Below are 19,074 nucleotides of genomic sequence, written 5' to 3' on the forward strand. Positions count from 1 at the left end.
GATGTGGTAGGCATCACAGAGACGTGGTTGCAGGGGTTCAGGACTGGCATTTAAACATCCAGGGATTCACAACCTATCGAAAAGACAGAGAGGTGGGCAGAGGGGGCGGGGTTGCCTTGTTAATTAGGAATGAAATTAAATCAATAGCACCAAACGACATAGGGTCAGATGATGTGGAGTCTGTGTGGGTAGAGTTGAGGAACCACAAAGGCAAAAAAACCATAATGGGGGTTATGTACAGGCCTCCTAACAGTGGTCAGGACCGGGGGCACAAAATGTACCACAAAATAGAAAGTGCATGTCAGAAAGGCAAGGTCACAGTGATCATGGGGGACTTCAATATGCAGGTGGACTGGGTAAATAATGCTGCCAGTGGACCCAAGGAAAATAAATTCATTGAATGTTTACAGGAGGGCTTTTTGGAACAGCTTGTGATGGAGCCCACGAGGGAACAGGCCATTCTGGACTTAGTGTCATGTAATGAGCCAGACTTGATTAAAGATCTTAAAGTAAGGGAACACTTAGGAGGCAGTGATCATAATATGGTCGAATTCAATCTCCAATTTGAAAGAAAGAAGGTAGAATCATATGTAAAGGTGTTACAGTTAAATAAAGGTAACTACAGGGGCATGAGGGAGGAACTGACGAAAATCGACTGGGAGCAGAGCCTAGTGGGAAAGACAGTAGAACAGCAATGGCAGGAGTTTCTGGGAGTAATTGAGGACACAGTACAGAGGTTCATCCCAAAGAAAAGAAAGGTTATCAGAGGGGGGATTAGGCAGCCATGGCTGACAAAGGAAGTTAGGGAATGCATCAAAGCAAAAGAGAAAGCCTATAATGTGGCAAAGAGTAGTGGGAAGTCAGAAGATTGGGAAGGCTACAAAAACAAACAGAGGATAACAAAGAGAGAAATAAGGAAAGAGAGGATCAATTATGAAGGTAGGCTAGCCAGTAACATTAGGAATGATAGTAAAAGTTTCTTTAAATACATTAAAAACAAACGGGAGGCAAAAGTAGACATTGGCCGCTCCAAAATGACGCTGGTAATCTAGTGATGGGAGACAAGGAAATAGCTGAGGAACTAAATAAGTACTTTGCGTCAGTCTTCACAGTAGAAGACATGAGTAATATCCCAACAATTCCGGAGAGTCAGGGGGCAGAGTTGAATATGGTAGCCATCACAAAGGAGAAAGTGCTAGAGAAACTAAGAGGTCTGAAAATTGATAAATCTCCGGGCCCAGATGGGCTACAACCTAGAGTTCTAAAGGAGATAGCTGAAGAAATAGTGGAGGCGTTAGTTATGATCTTTCAAAAGTCACTGGAGTCAGGGAAAGTCCCAGAGGATTGGAAAATCGCTGTTGTAACCCCACTGTTCAAGAAGGGAACAAGGAAAAAGATGGAAAATTATAGGCCAATTAGCCTAACCTCGGTTGTTGGCAAGATTCTAGAATCCATTGTTAAGGATGAGATTTCTAAATTCTTGGAAGTGCAGGGTCGGATTAGGACAAGTCAGCATGGATTTAGTAAGGGGAGGTCGTGCCTGACAAACCTGTTAGAGTTCTTTGAAGAGATAACAAATAGGTTAGACCAAGGAGAGCCAATGGATGTTATCTATCTTGACTTCCAAAAGGCCTTTGATAAGGTGTCTCACGGGAGACTGCTGAGTAAAATAAAGGCCCATGGTATTCGAGGCAAGGTACTAACATGGATTGATGATTGGCTGTCAGGCAGAAGGCAGAGAGTTGGGATAAAAGGTTCTTTTTCGGAATGGCAACCGGTGACGAGTGGTGTCCCACAGGGTTCAGTGTTGGGGCCACAGCTGTTCTCTTTATATATTAACGATCTAGATGACAGGACTGGGGGCATTCTGGCTAGGTTTGCCGATGTTACAAAGATAGGTGGAGGGGCAGGTAGTATGGAGGAGGTGGGGAGGCTGCAGAAAGATTTAGACAGTTCAGGAGAGTGGTCCAAGAAATGGCTGATGAAATTCAACGTGGGCAAGTGCGAGGTCTTGCACTTTGGAAAAAAGAATAGAGGCATGGACTATTTTCTAAACGGTGACAAAATTCATAATGCTGAAGTGCAAAGGGACTTGGGAGTCCTAGTCCAGGATTCTCTAAAGGTAAACGTGCAGGTTGAGTCCGTAATTAAGAAAGCAAATGCAATGTTGTCATTTATCTCAAGAGGCTTGGAATATAAAAGCAGGGATGTACTTCTGAAGCTTTACAAAGCATTAGTTAGGCCCCATTTAGAATACTGTGAGCAATTTTGGGCCCCACACCTCAGGAAGGACATACTGGCACTGGAGCGGGTCCAGCGGAGATTCACACAGATGATCCCAGGAATGGTAGGCCTAACATACGATGAACGTCTGAGGATCCTGGGATTATATTCATTGGAGTTTAGGAGGTTGAGGGGAGATCTAATAGAAACTTACAAGATAATGAATGGCTTAGATAGGGTGGACGTAGGGAAGTTGTTTCCATTAGCAGGGGAGACTAGGACCCGGGGGCACAGCCTTAGAATAAAAGGGAGTCACTTTAGAACAGAGATGAGGAGAAATTTCTTCAGCCAGAGAGTGGTGGGTCTGTGGAATTCATTGCCACAGAGGGCAGTGGAGGCCGGGATGTTGAGTGTCTTTAAGACAGAAGTTGATAAATTCTTGATTTCTCGAGGAATTAAGGGTTATGGAGAGAGAGCGGGTAAATGGAGTTGAAATCAGCCATGATTGAATGGTGGAGTGGACTCGATGGGCCGAATGGCTTTACTTCCGCTCATATGTCTTATGGTCTTAAGAGAGGATCTAACCATCGCTCCTTTATATTCAATGGTATTACCATCGCTGAATCCCCCACAATCAACATCCTGGGGGTTACCATTGACCAGAAACTGAACTGGACCCAGCCACATTAATACTATGGCTACCAGCGCAGGTCAAAGGCTAGGAAGCCTATGGTGAGTAACTCACCTCCTGACTCCCCAAAGCCTGTCCACCATCTACAAGGCACAAGTCAGGGGTGTGATGGAATACTCTCCACGTGCCTGGATGAGTGCAGCTCCAACAACACTCAAGAAGCTCGATACCATCCAGGACAAAGCAGCCCGCTTGATTGCTCCCCCTTCCACAAACATTCAAACCCTCCACCACCGACCAATAACAGGCGTGTGCACCGTCTACAAGATGCACTGCAGGAACTCACCAAGGTTCCTAACACAGCTCCTTCCAAACCCACGGCCACTACCATCTAGAAGGACAAGAGCAGCAGATAACTGGGAACACCACCACCTGGAGGTTCCCCTCCAAGTTATTCACCCCTGCAATTTGGAAATATATCGCCGTTCATTCACTGTCTGTAACAGCACAGTGGGTGTTCCTGCACTTCGGGGGCTGCAGCGGTTGGAGAAGGCAGCTCACCGTCACCTTCTGAAGGGCAACTAGGGGTGGGCAATAAATGCCCACCCGGCCCATAACCAGCCCGACCCATGTCTCGTAAAGGAAGTCAGTTTTCCCGTTATTTGGCGACATTGAAATGTGATTTGCACTGCATCATATTCATTTTATTGTGATCATTTTTTAATGACCATTAGTCATATAAGAAAGAAATAATTTACATTTATAAAGTGACTTAATTTACAACCTCTAACAGCTTTACGGGCAGTAAATGCTTGCTGGGTTTGTGAACGTGGCCATGGTTGCAGTGTTGGGAATACAACACCGATGTGAGCACAATAAAGCTCCCACAAATAGCAATGTGATGATCATCACCTCATTTATTTTTAATGCTGTTGACTGAGGGATAAATATTGACCAGGCCACCAGGCAGAACTCTCCTGCAATAGTCCCACGGGCTCTTTCACCTCCATCACAGAGAGAGCAGATGGAGACTCAGTTTAGGATGATTAAAACAGCCATTCAGGCCCCTCAAGACTTTTCCAGCGTAGCTCTCTGTCAGCCTAGATTATGTGCTCAAGTCTCTCGAATGGGGGGTGGGAGGGGGTTTGTGCTGGGGGGAGATCCGGCATTCACAATCTTCTGTCTCAAAGGCATGAATTCTACCCACAATGAGCCACGGATATAACACAAAATGTGCAGCTCAATCTTCAAAACTAATTGAACATATTGTGCCAAAATTGCAAATACACATGTTCAGCGTGAGTTGCTGCTCCGTAAACTCAGACAGCTTGTACATTGAGGTAAATGAACCACAGGACATGTTTACTAAATTCAGTTGTGTTATCCGCCTTGAAGCAAAAACGATCCCCTTAAATAAGACAACTTTGACAAGCTAGTTTTATATCGCCTAACGCTGACATCACTCACTAAAGGAAGAAGCTAAGCAGTATATCTCTCCATCGCAACAATCTTCAGTGTAGCTGGCACAGCGACAGTCATGCAGAATGGGCAGCACTTTGCAGCATTCACCAACTGAAGTGTTAATAGCAATTTCCTATCACCTGTGTGATAGCTGAACCACACATGCCCACAAGAGCAGCAAGCCATTGCGGTGATGAAGACTGTTACCTGCCAGCATTGTTGGTGAAACCGAAAGGTTTAACTTTGCAGGCAGACGCTCCCTGCACTATCAAAGGTGTGAACAAAACTGGCTACGTGTGTGTGTCAATCTTTAAGCAGGACTACTCGACATCTATTCACATCAAGACTTGATCACAAAACTTTAAAAAGCCCACAAATAACAAAGTTATGCCAAACATTAATTTTTTTTTCAAATATTTTTATTAGGGTATTTGCAAATTTTTATAATAACAACAACAGTGACATAAACATGATACAATAAACATTTCCACCCCCATCACAATCTTCACACACCCCAACCATAAAACACCAATCCAGCCCTCTCCACCCCGCCTTTGGAATTCTGCATCTGCCGACATTTTAATTTTCCCCGAGAAAGTCGACGAACGGCCGCCACCTCCGGGTGAACCCGACCATTGACCCTCTAAAGGCGAACTTTATTTTCTCGACACTGAGAAACCCAGACATGTCACTAACCCAGGTCTCTACACTCGGGGGCTTCGAGTCCCTCCACATTAACAAGATCTGTCTCCAGGCTACCAGGGAGGCAAAGGCCAAGACGTCAGCCTCTCTCGGCCCCTGAACTTCTGGCTCTTCCGACACTCCAAAGATCGCCACCTCCGGACTCGGCACCACCCGTATTTTGAGTACCGTGGACATTGACTTGGCGAAACCCTGCCAAAACACTCTAAGCTTCGGGCATGCCCAAAACATGTGGACATGATTTGCTGGGCTTCCCGCACACCTCGGACACCTATCCTCTACCCCGAAAAACTTGCTCATCCGGGCCACCGTCATGTGTGCCCGGTGGAATACCTTGAATTGTATTAGGCTAAGCCTGGCACGTGATGATGTGTTGGCCCTGCTTAAAGCCTCTGCCCACAGATCCGCCCCATTTCTCCTCCTTGCTTTGCCAAACATTAATAAACCGATGGTTTAGCCCCAGCTGGAGTAATGTGTCAAATTCTGGGCACCATGTTTTGGGGAGGATGGCAGGGTTTAGAACAGATGCAGAGGAGAATTGCCACACTGGGATCAGAGATATAGAGAGGCTGGAGAAGCCGGGAATATCCTCCTTCGCACAGAAACGCTTCGGAGGAGATTTAATAGATATTTTCAAAATCATGAAGAGTTTTGGTGGAGTAAATAAGGAGAAATGTTCAGTGGCATGAGGATCAGTATCAAGGGGACACATATTGAAGGTAACTAGCAAAAGAACCAGAGAGGGAGGTGAGAATTATTCTTCTCACGGCGACTTGTTGCGATCTGGAAGGTGTTGCCTGAAAGGGCGACGGAAGCCGATTCAATAATAACTTTCAAAAGGAGAACTGGATCAACACCTGTGAAAGAAACATTTGCTAGGCTCTGGGGAAAGAGAATGGGGGTGATGAGGCAGTTGGCTAAACCTTTCAAAGGGTACACACACAATGGGCCAAATAGTCTGCCTCTGTGCCGTAAAACTCTGGTTTTATGAGCATCACTTTTTTAACCATTCGGGATTCAGATACCTCTATAATCAATTGAAAATACATGCACAAAGTATTTCCAGGTTTAAGATTTCCAGGGATGGGCAGAAGTTCCAAAAGAGTTCAGTAATTCTGGAATGCTGCAAAATATTGATTTAACATCAGAGATGCTTTTTCCTTTGAAAGGCCTTTCTCATCTCTGTGTCCAGTTCTGAAGAAGACTGATGTAAACAGAGCTCGTTGGAAATAAGTAAAATTAAGGAGGGGGGGGGGGGGGGGGTGGTTAAGGAAGAAAAAGAGGTTACACCAATCCCCTGTGATTGGAATAATAAGTATTAGAATCGCTTCCCTAGGGCGGCACGGTGACACAGTGCCTAGCACTGCTGCCTAGGGTTCTGAGGATCCGGGTTTGAATCTCGGCCCTGATTTGTTATGTTGTAGGTGTAACATAAGCGGCTTCCTTGTGGTGCACTTGACAAAGGAAGGTTCAGACGTGGCGATAACTTCAACACGTTTATTAAACTATTTACACTTCTATTACTCGGGTTCGACACTACTGCTAATCCTACTATAGCTACCCAGACTGACTAACCAGCTGCTGCAATCCACGTGGTGGATGTAATATTGAATCAACCCTGTGTCTGTACTCACTGACTGGCTCCACTGGAAAGAGGCAGATCATGTGTGTGGTGGATGTCCTTTATATATGGGTTGGTGGTGTGGTGTGGCCCTCCTGTGGTGGTGTCACCTCCGTGTGTATCATGAATGTCCATTGGTCGTGTCCTATCTAACTGGTCTATTGGTTGAGTGTGTGTGTGTGTGATGTCTTTGGTGCTCCCTCTAGTGTCTAGCTAGCCTACATGCATTTACATTGATGCACATCACCACAGGTCCTGGGTCACTGTCCGTGTGGAGTTTGCACCACACTCTCCCCGTGCCTACGTGGGTTTCACCCCGCAATCCACAGATGTGCAGGGTAGGTGGATTGGCCACGCTAAATTGCCCCTTAATTGGAAAAAATAATTGGGTACTCTAAATTTATTTAAAAAAAAGAATTGCTTCCCTGTGCATCTTCCCTGTGGTCATTGTACAGTCTGAAATTCCATTGAAAGCAAGCGCGTGCCAGAGGCAGAGAGAAAATGCAAAGAGAGGAAACCCCAATGCAGCAACTCCACCAAAATTCAATTGACTGCGCTATCCTATCCAATTGCAGTAGAACCTTCCAGATGCAGATCGGCCTCAGCAGTCACCTACGTATCCAATGGAACAGCTCCCAAGACACCCCAGATGATGCACACAGTCACCTTCACCTTGAAGACTGAACAGGTTTACCGAACCAAATTCTGGATAACTGGAGAAGTCCATCCATCATTAGCTTCAATGTGGTGGGACCATAGGCATCTCCACCTGATAGGGAGAGACAAGTGGTTATTGCTTGAGCGTTCCTCTCCCCATCCAGCATGACTGACCAGGGATCCCGCCCACAGCTTGTCCTGGGTGCGTTGGAAGGATTAGCAGGTTGATTATCAACCAACAGAAGTTCCGACTTGAAAATAACTGCTGCATCTCGAGTTAGTTTATTTATAGATGCCAGGTGTCTTGGCTCGATGCCTAAAGGAACTCAACATCTGTCACTGAACCAATAAAAAAAAAAGGTTAGTCAGAGGTTGAAGAAGGAGTTTAGTGAGTGCGTTGTAACAGCCACGTTAACCAGGGACCTCTTGATTGCTCAACCATCTGGTCCCCAATGGGTTACCAACTCTGGTTGGACGTATTCCTGGACGTACATCAGATGTCCTCCCCTCCAATGAGTCGCAATCACCCAGCTTATCCTCCCATCTCCAGAAACGTTTATATCTAAGAAACAAAAGTGTTCAAAGAAAATTAAAAGAGACGCATGATTTTTAAAAATGCTCCTGTGATTTCTTTTCCCTGGGTTCTGCACATAATAATGTCCCTGAGATTAATTTTTAATTGCTGGAGATTTAAGGGCAATGTTCAATATCCAGGGCATGATTTATTTATTAAATGCGTGGATGGCCAATCAATACCCTTGGTTGTGGCGAGATGGAGTTCTTTAAGCCTGTTTAGTCAGTGGACACTCCTCGGCAACGTAAGTCACTGTTTGGACTACACCAGACCTGCAGCCTGGGTCGTCTTGGTGACCCCACTGGAGTTGGGTGGCTGCACAGCGGTGATCTCTGAAGATGCGCAGGTAGGTCTCACAGTTGCTGGTGAGTTTCCAATCCTGGTATCATGTCGTGTTGGGTGTTCCGATATGCAAACGAACCAACACGGTTGTAGATGGTACAACTCTGTTTTATTATTCTGTATAATAACAACTGTTAACTTCTGGCTATGGTTCTTACTTCACCAGTTAACCTGTGGACCCAGCCCTAGCACTATCTTAGAGAGGCACTCAGCACACGGTGTATGTCTGATTGGCACGCTGTGAGTTCTGTGCTCTGAGCTATCTCCTGGTGGAATGATCGGGAACTGTGGTGTTCCCTGTTTTATAGTGCGTGTGCTCTCACTGGTGATTGGCTGTGATGTTGCGTGTGTGTTGATTGGTCCGTCGACCTGTCCATCAGTGTGTGTGTGTGATTGCACCATGATATGTTAATATGGATATCATGACATTGGCCAGACCAGAAATGATTTAAAAGGGCTCACTGTCGCCGTTTGAGAGCAGAATCGGGTGGACAAGCAACGGGGTCTGTGATGAAAGAATGGTTTCAGGTGGATGTTTTCTCCTGCCAATCAGTAGTGTAATGAATACAACTATGTCCCATCGAACGCCAGTTCCCACGAGGTTTCCCTTAGAGCTTCGTAAGTTTATCCAGTGAGTACTTGCAATCATTTGGAACAGGCTCGAAGGGCTGAATGACCTCCTCCTGCTTCTATTTCCTATGTATGTTTCTATGTCTGTCCCCAAGCTGTGGTGGAATGCTGCAAGGGTTGTGACAACCAGCCACAGTGCCCCCTCCCGCAGCCCCACCCCCCCATGTTGGAGCAGAGGAAATTTGACATTGGGCAAAGTTTAGCACATTGCCAATTTGCGCACAGCAAGATCCCACAAACAGCACAGTGATATTGACCAGATAATCTGTTGTCGCGACGTGGGTTGTGGGATAAATATTGGATGCTGGGGGGAGCACCTCTGCTCGCCTTGGTAAGAGTATCGTGGGGAGTTTTATCACTACGTGACAGGGCAGATGGGGCATCAGTTTGATTTATTTTATTTGTTTCGATTTATTGTCGCGTGAACCGAGGTCGAGTGAAACGTATTGTTCTGCGTACAGTCCAGACAGATCGTTCCACGCATGAAAAAACATAGGACATCCATAAATACACAATGTAAATACATTGACATCGGGTGAAGCATACAGAGTGTAGTACTACTCAGTAGAGAAGATGTGTGGAGAGATCAGTTCAGTCCATAAGAGGAGTCTGGTAACAGCGGGGAAGAAGCTGCTTTTGAACCTGTCCATGTGTTTTAACATCACATCTGAAAGACGGCACCTCCAACAGTGAAATGAAAAATGAAATGAATGAATGAAAATGAAAATCGTTTATTGTCACGAGTAGGCTTCAAATGAAGTTACTGTGAAAAGCCCCTAGTCGCCACATTCCGGCGCCTGTTCGGGAAGGCTGGTACGGGAACAGTGCGACAGTCCCTCAGTACTGCGCTGAGAGTCTCTCAAGGCTGGCGTGGGTCCTGAGCCCATCACTTTGAGGCTCATTCATTCATCTTGTAAATTAAGCAATTGTTCTCCATGTGACCTGCCTCTGTCTGTAGGAACCGGCTGGGGAACGTTTGGACCCTGCAAACCGGTTTGCAACTTCTTTTATAAAAGTGTGATGCATCTGCAAAGGGAACAAATCTCAACCTGATGTTCCTGCTGCCAATTCCCATCTGGAAAACTTGTAAATCTTCTTGTAAACATGGTGATTGGGCAGATAAACTGTGGTTTGTGGTTGGAGCCATGGTCACTAAAGAATTTATCTGAAACTATTGTATATGATGCTTCCACCTAACATCTTGTTACTCAAGCATATTGTGAGCTGGGAGCACGGAGAACGAGGTCAATCAGCTGGACGTTTGACTTGTGACTTGTGTACGTCCGGTCCATTCAACTGCAAAGTGCAGTTTGGTACCTTACCTTAGCTGGGATATAAAGGGAGACACATCCAGGCAGTCAGGCATCAATGGGAACAGGAGAAGGCCATTCAGCCCCTCAACGCTGTTCCATCAATCAGTTAGGTCATGGCTGATCTACATCTCAATTCTGTCTTTTCCCACCTTCAATCCAAATACCCTGATATTGGATCGGATTGGTTTATTGTCACGTGTACCGAGGTACAGTGAAAAGTATTTTTCTGCGAGCAGCTCAACAGATCATTAAATACATGGGAAGAAAAGGGAATAAAAGAAAATACATAATAGGGCAACACAAGGTACACAATGTAACTGCATATCACCGGCATCGGGTGAAGCATACAGGGCGTAGTGTTAATCAGGTCAGTCCATAAGAGGGTGGTTTAGGAGCCTGGGGCGGGATTCTCTAATCCCGCGGCAGAGTGTCCACGCCGTTGCGTTTTACGACGGCGTGAACGGGCCGCTGCCAGGACTAATTCTGGCCCCTACAGGGGGCCAGCACAGTGCTGGATTGGTTTGCGCCGCTCCAGCTGCCGATCCCGGCGTGAACTGTGCGCCGCAGGATCCGCACATGCAGTGGCGCCTGCGCCAACGCGCACATACGCAGAGGCTCCCTTCAACGCGCCGGCCCCGACGCAACATGGGGCAGGGCTACAGGGGCCAGGAAAGGAGGCCCCCAGCCAGCGAGGCCGGCCCGCCGATCGGTGGGCCCCGATCGCGGGCCAGGTCACATCGGAGGCCCCCCCCCCCCCCCACCCACAGGTGGCTACCCGACCCTTCAACGCCGAGGTCCCGCTGGCTCAGAGCAGGTTAGAACGCCGCCGGCGGGACTCGTGTTTTTTTTTTTTACGGCCACTCGGCCCATCCAGGCCGGGGAATCATGGGGGCGGGGCCGCGTAGAACGGCCCACGACCGGTGCCGTGCCAAACACGTCGGCGCCAATTCTCCGCTCTGCAGAGAATCGCGTGGCGTCATCAGGGCCGCGTGGCCCAGTCGCGGGGAATTGGACAGAGGAAATAACTTTTCTGTATCAACTCAGATATTTGTCAGTTTGAGAGGTGGAGCGTGACGATTGGACACTTTGGTCCTTTCTCCAGCCTCACTGTCTGCTTTAACTTCCAGCACTGTTTCACCAATACTCTTTCAACTTCAGTGCTGTGGCACAGAAGCACTTTTCTCTGTTTATATTCATAGAATTTACAGTGCAGAAGGAGGCCATTCGGCCCATCGAGTCTGCACCGGCTCTTGGAAAGAGCACCCTACCCAAGGTCAACACCTCCACCCTACCCCCATAACCCAGTAACCCCACCCAACACTAAGGGCAATTTTGGACACTAAGGGCAATTTCTCTTGGCCAAACCACCTAACCTGCACATCTCTGGACTGTGGGAGGAAACCGGAGGAAACCTATGTGCAGACTCCGCACAGACAGCGACCCTGTTATAACGATACAACGATTGATGACAGGTGTGATGCATAGTGGTGTTTACGCCTTTTTCACAGCATTCCTGATGTTGACGTTACAACACAGGGACAACAAACTCCATCAAAGTTCACCGCCCTTGACATTCAATTTGGTCCAAGATTTTTATTTGTCGTATATGAGTATTGTGGATTTCTGAAACAAACTCTCCAATGACCACAGAATCTTATGGCACAGAAGGAAGCCAATCAGGCCATTGTGGTCTGTGCTGGCTCTTTGAAGAGTTATCCAATTAGTCCCACTCTCTCTGCTCTTTTCGCCAGGGTTCCAGGTATTTTTCCAATTCTCTTTTGAAGGTTATTATGAATTTGCTTTCCCCAGCTTCTGGCGAAGATGGTGGCATGGCGGAAATGTTAGTGGTTAATAATAATAATATAATCTTTATTCGTGTCACAAGTAGGTTTACATTAACACTGCAATGAAGTTACTGTGAAAAGCCCCTAGTCGCCACATTCCGGCGCCTGTTCGGGTACACTGAGGGAGAATTCAGAATGTCCAATTCACCTAACAAGCACATCTTTCGGGGCTTGTGGGAGGAAACCGGAGCACCCGGAGGAAACCCACGCAGACACGGGGAGAACGTGCAGACTCCGCGCAGACAGTGACCCGAGCCGGGAATTGAACCCAGGACCCTGGCGCTGTGAAGCAACAGTGCTAACCATTGTGCTACCGTGCCACTCCAGTGAGCCAGGCGAATGAGATGCGTTGCACATAGCCAGATCCTACATACAGCAACGTGACGACAACCAGCTAATCTGTTTTTCAGTGATGTTGATTGAGGGATAACTATTGAGCAGGACACTGGGGAGTACTCCTGCAGCTCTTTTTATAACAGTGGCATTGGCAGCGTCTGTCCCCACCTGACAGGCCAGGCAGAGTCTCAGTTTAACGTCTAGTTAATTCTATTTAACACAATGTAAATTCTTTCCATATTTATCCATTTAATATTAATCATTAAAATTGTTGTTTTAAATGCATTTGTTAAATAATTATTCTGCAAAAAGTCCAATTTTAGTACAGGCAAATGAAAATCATTCAGTAACGAACTTTACATTTTACAAAAATTGAAGAACACACTCAGAAGTTCCATATATATCCATTGCCTAATTTAGTTAAAAAAACCACAAAATATACAAACAGCTTCTGACAGGATTCATCGTCCTTGGGAAAGCAGTGTCCTGTGCTCCGAAAATGAGTCTCTTTCTCGTGGAGAGTATCTGAAAGCAGTGTCATAAAGAAAATATCCCCTTCTGGCTGAGTGTTAGAATCGGCAGAGTGAAGGTAAAGCAACAATTGCACTCGTCAGCTGCTCATTGACAGGCAGCCCCATTTCTGGGACGATATAGAGAGATGTCCTTCATGCATCCCAAACGTCACAGCACTCGTCAAATTAGTTCTCAGGTGGCACATGGAATGCAACACCTGTAAAAATAGTTAGGGCTCTCAGGTCCAGCACAAGTCGAAAAACAATAGTGAGAAAAAAGGCTGCCCTCCTCCCGTAGTGCCTCCTCTTTTTTTGAAACAAAGAAGTATTGTTCAATGTCTGATATTTATGGCAGCATATTCTGTATCTTCATCAGGGGCTGTGACTGATCCCTTTCTGCATAACATGGACGTGTTCAATGAAGCATAAATAATTGTATTGTTTGGAGCGTCGTCAGAAGAACAGGCATCAGTTCTGTGATTTGCAGGATTATTGCAATCGTTAACAGTTAAAGAATTTGGAGTTGTTGAGCCTTCCGGACGCCCATTCATGTTTTCATAGATTGTAGGTTTGCCATTAGTCACAGTCATAGCCTGGAAAATGAAAGAAAAAAGAAGCAATGAGATTTTCCGCCAACATGTATATAAATATACTCTCGCTGAGTTCCAGAGGGATATTGATTTACCAATGAAGCATGCAAGTAATGTTGCAATGTCGGGGAAAGGAACTGCATTGTTTAACTTTTCTCACTGCCCTGGCAATCCAGTTTTAGCACTTTGCTAAACCCCGGAACCGAGCAGCAGCGAATCGATATTGTCATGGGAGTATCCCTTTAAGAAAGGTTTTTGTTTTATCTCATGGCTTCAGTGATGTCATTTTGTGGGTGGAGCTGAGCTGTGGCTGTGAGGTTTTTTTTTTTTTTTGTTTCATTTTCAGTTTGACTGCTGTGGACTCAGAGGAAGAAAGACATGTTTTTTTTCCCCCCTGTCTTTCTATGTTTTAATTTTGAAGACTTGCTCCTGTGGAAAATCCATTGGTTATAGCTACCTGCTTTGGTAACTTAAAAGATATAGTTTGCTTTCCGGAAGGAGTTGCAATCTGCTGGTGAGACGGGGTCAGAATCTCAGGGAAAGCCAGTCTCATTCAAGTGAGAATGCAGAGTGCTGGGCCACGCCCTTGGAAAGGGGTTATTGGTTTATGGGATTTTGTTTTTGAATTGTAACAGTTAAGGGGGAATTCATTACGTATTATACATAGATTAGTGTAGCTGTGTGGTGTCTTTAGGTTTATAATTGATAAAAGTTCTTGTTGTGTGTTTATATATATGTTAACTAAGTTCTTATAATAAAGCTTGTTTTGATTAAAGTGTCTGGGAAGACTGTTAAATCACACCTGAAGGGAAGGCTCCTGTGCTCATCCTAGCCAAATTCAATACAAAGGTTGTAGGTCAGGTGGACTTCATAACATACTTTGGAGTTTCTGAGCCCTGACCCATAACAATATCTGCAATGCTATTTACTCCTAATACACAAATGGAGAGAACCAAGTTTCTGTGGTAACTATTGTATATTGGACATTGGCCGATTCTTTGAATATTTTTGAGGCAGAGGTAGATATTGATGAATAAGTGGGTGAAAGGGTATCGGGTGTTGGCACGAATGTGGAGCTGAAGTTCAAATTAGATCAGCCATGGTCTTATTGAATGGCGGAGCAGGCTCGAGGGGCCGAATGGCCTCCTCCTGGTCATAATTTGGATGTTTGTATGCACATGAAACATTTAATTGAACACGACAAGGAGTCATTTGCAGAAGAGATAATTTCAGGAACAGAGATGCACCCAGTAACCGGTTGCTAATGACTTATGTCCATTCTCAACCTTACAACCTTCCATCTTTTTTTTTGCTGTAGATAGACTTGATGAAAAAGACTCTGCATTTACATGTCGCCTCTCATCATGTCAGAATGTACTGAAGTGTTTTACAGCTAATGATGGAAATGTAATAGCCAACTTTGTGCATAGCAAGATCCCGCAAACTGCAATGTGATAACTAACCACCAGATCGTGTGTTTCTATTGATGTTGGTTGTCACTAGCCGGTTTAGCTCAGTTGGTTGGACAGCTGGGGTGTGTGATGCAGAGCGAGGCCAGCAGTGTGGGTTCAATCCCCGTACTGGCTGAGGGTATTCATGACCTTGTCCCTCTCACCTGAGGATTGGTAACCCTCAGGTTAAATCACCACCAGTAAGCTCCCCTACTGAAAGGAGAAAGCAGCCTATGGCCATCAAATTTACAGTGAAGAAGGAGGCCATTCAGCCCATCGAGTCTGCACCGGCCCTTGGATAGGGCACCCTACCTAAGTCCACACCTCCACTGTAACCCAGTAACCCCACCTCACCTTTTTTGGACACTAAGGGCAACTTAGCATGGCCAAACTTCCTAACCTGCACATCTTTGGACTGTGGGAGGAAACCGGAGCACCCGGAGGAAACCCACGCACACACGGGGAGAACGTGCAGACTCCGCACAGACAGTGACCCAAGCCGGAATTGAACCCAGGACTCTGGAGCTGTGAAGCCACAGAGCTAACCACTGTGCTACTGTGCCGCCCAAATTTAGAGTACCCAATTCATCTTTTCCAAATTAGGGGGCAATTTAGCGTGACCAGTCCACCTACCCTGCACACCTTTGGGTTGTGGGGGCGAAACCCACGCAAACACGGGGAGAATGTGCAAACTCCACACGGACAGTGACCCAGAGCTGGGATCGAACCTGGGACCACAGCGCCATGAGGCAGCAGTGCTAACCACCGCCACCGTGCTGCCCCAGATCCCCCTCACTCCCCGCAGCCTTTAATATCCGACCCAGTCTAATCGTGCACATGCCCTCCCTGTCCATTCACTTAGATTTTCAAGTCTGCTTCAGCTGTAGTTAGTGAGTGAGATTTCCACATTGGACTGAATTGGATTGGATCGGATTTGTTTATTGTTACGTGTACCGAGGTACAGTGAAAAGTATTTTTCTGCGAGCAGCTCAACAGATTATTAAGTACATGAGAAGAAAAGGGAATAGGGAATAAAAGAAAATACATAATAGGGCAACACAAGGTATACAATGTAACTACATAAGCACTGGCATCGGGTGAAGCATACAGGGTGTAGTGTTAATGAGGTCAGTCCATAAGAGGGTCATTTAGGAGTCTGGTGACAGTGGGTAAGACACTGTTTTTGAGTCATCCTCATGACTCTGTGAGTAAAGCCACTTTTGGAAAATGTCCCCATCAATTCTTTTTGTAATTATCATTAATTTGTGCTTCTCATTGTCGGAGCCAGTCTTTAAGTTTCATTCCTCAAATGAAAATTGGACCTGAAATTCTTAATTCCGCCTTCAGCAGCTGCTGCGTGAGTCAGACTCGACTAAAGTTTTACCAAAACAACAAAACCTATGAATAAGGTTAAACTAAGTATCTAAATGGCTAAAGGCGCCTATAAAAGACCTGAAAGATGTACTCTGCTGAATCTCCCTCAATTTCCGGCCTCAGATCTACAGCGATGGAACTGGAAATAAATTTTATAATGATTATTTGTTTGAAGTATAAATATTCACAAATTAGTTAAGCAATGCTGAATGAGGGTTTAGCTTGAGGTAGCCCCAAACTGGTCTCTGTTTTAGGATAAATATCCTTTTATAGTCTTCTAAATCTTTAATAGTCTCACACCTTCTTGATCATCGTTGTACTAAACGGGAATATCTCACACTGGGAAATAAATGATGCATACATACCACATTCCTCTTCACATATAAGAGTCACTCAAGATCAACGTTAATTGAATTAAGCTGATTGAAAACTATTAAACTAAACTACCCGCTGACAGTCCCTTTCTTTACATTTTGTACATAAAATTTACAACATTGGAACTGACAATTCAACCCAATTATGTTTATTTTCCACAAGCGCCTCCTCCTATCCTCCCTTTACCTCACCCTATCAGCATTTCCTTCTATTCCTTTCCCTCTCATGTGGTTATCCAGCCCCCCCTTGACTTCCCCTTACTATTCATCTCAACCACTCCCTGTGGGAGCGAGTTCCACATTCTCACCACTCTGTCTGGGGAATGAGTTTCTCCTGTATTCCTGACTGGATTTATTAGTGACTCCCTCACATTTATGGTCCCTAGCTTTGGAGTCTCCCATACGTGGAAACATTTAAAGTACATGTATCATTCAGAGATCATTCCTGATTTAAAGATCCCTATCAGGTCACCCCTTCTCTATTCTAGAGGGGGCCTGTCACTCTATCCTGAAGCAACAACAGTTGGCAGGGAGCTGTGGTGCCACAGGACAACTCCGAGACAGGGAGAGCGAGAGGCTCCGAGGCGATGCAGAGGAGATTGACGAGACTGTTCCCAGGGATGATGGTCTTCAGTTAATGTGGAGGGACTGGGGAAACTGGGTTGTACTCCTTAGAGCGGAGGAGGTTAAGGGGAGTGTTGCTAATCAGAGGATCCAAATTTAAGTTAATTGGCACATAAAGCTAGCAGGGAGATGAGGGGAAACTTTTGATGCCATGGGCTGTTGTGATCTGGGACGCATTGCCTGAAAGGGCGGCGGAAACAGATTCAATAGTAAGTTTCAAAAGAAAATTGGGTAAATGCTTGAAATGGAAGAGCTTGGAGGGCTGACACCAACAGCTTCCATTTATACAGAACCTCCCATGGAGCAACACATCCCAAAGTGTTTCACTGGAGAATTATCACTTGACACTGAATCACATAAGGGGACATTAGCACAATGACTGTAAGCTTGGTCAAGGAGGCAGATTTTAAACAGTGTCTGAAAGAAGGCTAGTCAGAGAGATGGAGAGGTTGAGGGAGGAAATTTCAGAGCTTAGGGCCCAGACAGCTGAAGGCCACCAGTGGTGGAGTGATTCAAATCGAGATGTGTTGGGGCTAATTGGAGAAGCGCAGAGACCTCAGAGGATCATAGAGCTGTGGGGAAAGAGCGGGATAGTGAGACCACCCGGATAGATCCTTTATCGAGCCAGCACAAAGCACTATGGGCCAACTGGCCTTTTTCTGTGTGGTGTGGTTCTATAATTAAGTGCTTGAGGCGTATTAGAGAAGGAAGAGAGTCAGCTCTACATTATTTCTAATGCGAGTGAAATAATGAAAAAATGCAGACTCACGTGACATTCATGCCTCCCACAGCTATCAACGGGTTCTCCCGTTCCTCCAGGTTCTAGGAAAATGACGAATAAACTGATTATGTAGCAATGGCAGAAGAAATGTATTTGAAAATAAGGTTGTTATTAAATGAAAATTGTGATGGTATTGATTGGACTGGAATTCTCACCATTAAAGTTTCTGATGCAGAAATATGTGATCAGCACAAGGAATAGGACAGTGCCCAAAATTCCCATGACAATAATACTGTAAAAAATCCAAATCGGGGTACTGAGAGGATTTTGTGTCTTCATTGTGGAGTTTGCAGAGGTCTCTGTAGACACAAAACGTACAGAGTTTATAGCTGACAGGTTACGTACAAGCTGAGGAGACAAATACTGTGCACCATTCCCCCAACTCCCCTCACCCCCAGTAACATTTAAAAATATTGTCACCAGGAAATAATGCCTGACATTGATACGACGCCTTTCATAAACCTCAGGGTGTCTCAAAGTGCTTCGCAGTCAATGAAGTGCTTTTAACGTGGAATTACCGTTATGATGTAGGAGACACTGCAGCCAATTTGTGCACAGCAAGATCCCGCAATCAGCAATGCGACAATGACTGTATCATCTGTTATTCGGTTTCGGTTGAGGGTAAAACATTGGCCAGGACACCAGGGAGAGCTCCCCCTGCTCCTGTTCAAAGTAGCGTGCATGGGACCTTCTCTGCCCACCCGGGATTACCCACGGAGCCACACTGTTTATCTTCAGTAGACTGGTTATTTCAGCAGCCCGGTGATTTCAGCAGACCGGTGATTTCAGCAGACCGGTGATTTCAGCAGACCGGTGATTTCAGCAGACCGGTGATTTCAGCAGCCCGGTGATTTCAGCAGACCGGTGATTTCAGCAGACTGGTGATTTCAGCAGACCGGTGATTTCAGCAGACTGGTGATTTCAGCAGACCGGTGATTTCAGCAGACCGGTGATTTCAGCAGACCAGTGATTTCAGCAGACCGGTGATTTCAGCAGACCAGTGATTTCAGCAGACCAGTGATTTCAGCAGACCA

At 45.8% G+C, this 19,074-nt stretch overlaps 1 protein-coding gene across 7 annotated transcripts in view; it reads right to left on the reverse strand.

Moving 5' to 3' along the window:
• Positions 1-11,995: 11,995 nt before the first annotated feature.
• Positions 11,996-19,074, reverse strand: part of LOC140391506 (uncharacterized) — a 229,505-nt gene continuing 222,426 nt past the window's right edge. For all 7 annotated transcript variants that reach the window (XM_072476051.1, XM_072476050.1, XM_072476049.1 and 4 more), the window contains 3 exons: positions 18,196-18,339; positions 18,029-18,081; positions 11,996-13,439 (listed from right to left, as the gene is read on the reverse strand). In XM_072476051.1, the coding sequence (XP_072332152.1) occupies positions 13,179-13,439; positions 18,029-18,081; positions 18,196-18,339 (458 nt within the window). In that variant the 3' untranslated portion in view covers positions 11,996-13,178. The remainder of the gene's footprint in view (positions 13,440-18,028; positions 18,082-18,195; positions 18,340-19,074) is intronic.

This window comes from Scyliorhinus torazame, chromosome 15 (assembly GCF_047496885.1).
Source record: "Scyliorhinus torazame isolate Kashiwa2021f chromosome 15, sScyTor2.1, whole genome shotgun sequence".
In the NCBI taxonomy this organism is placed as follows: domain Eukaryota; kingdom Metazoa; phylum Chordata; class Chondrichthyes; order Carcharhiniformes; family Scyliorhinidae; genus Scyliorhinus; species Scyliorhinus torazame.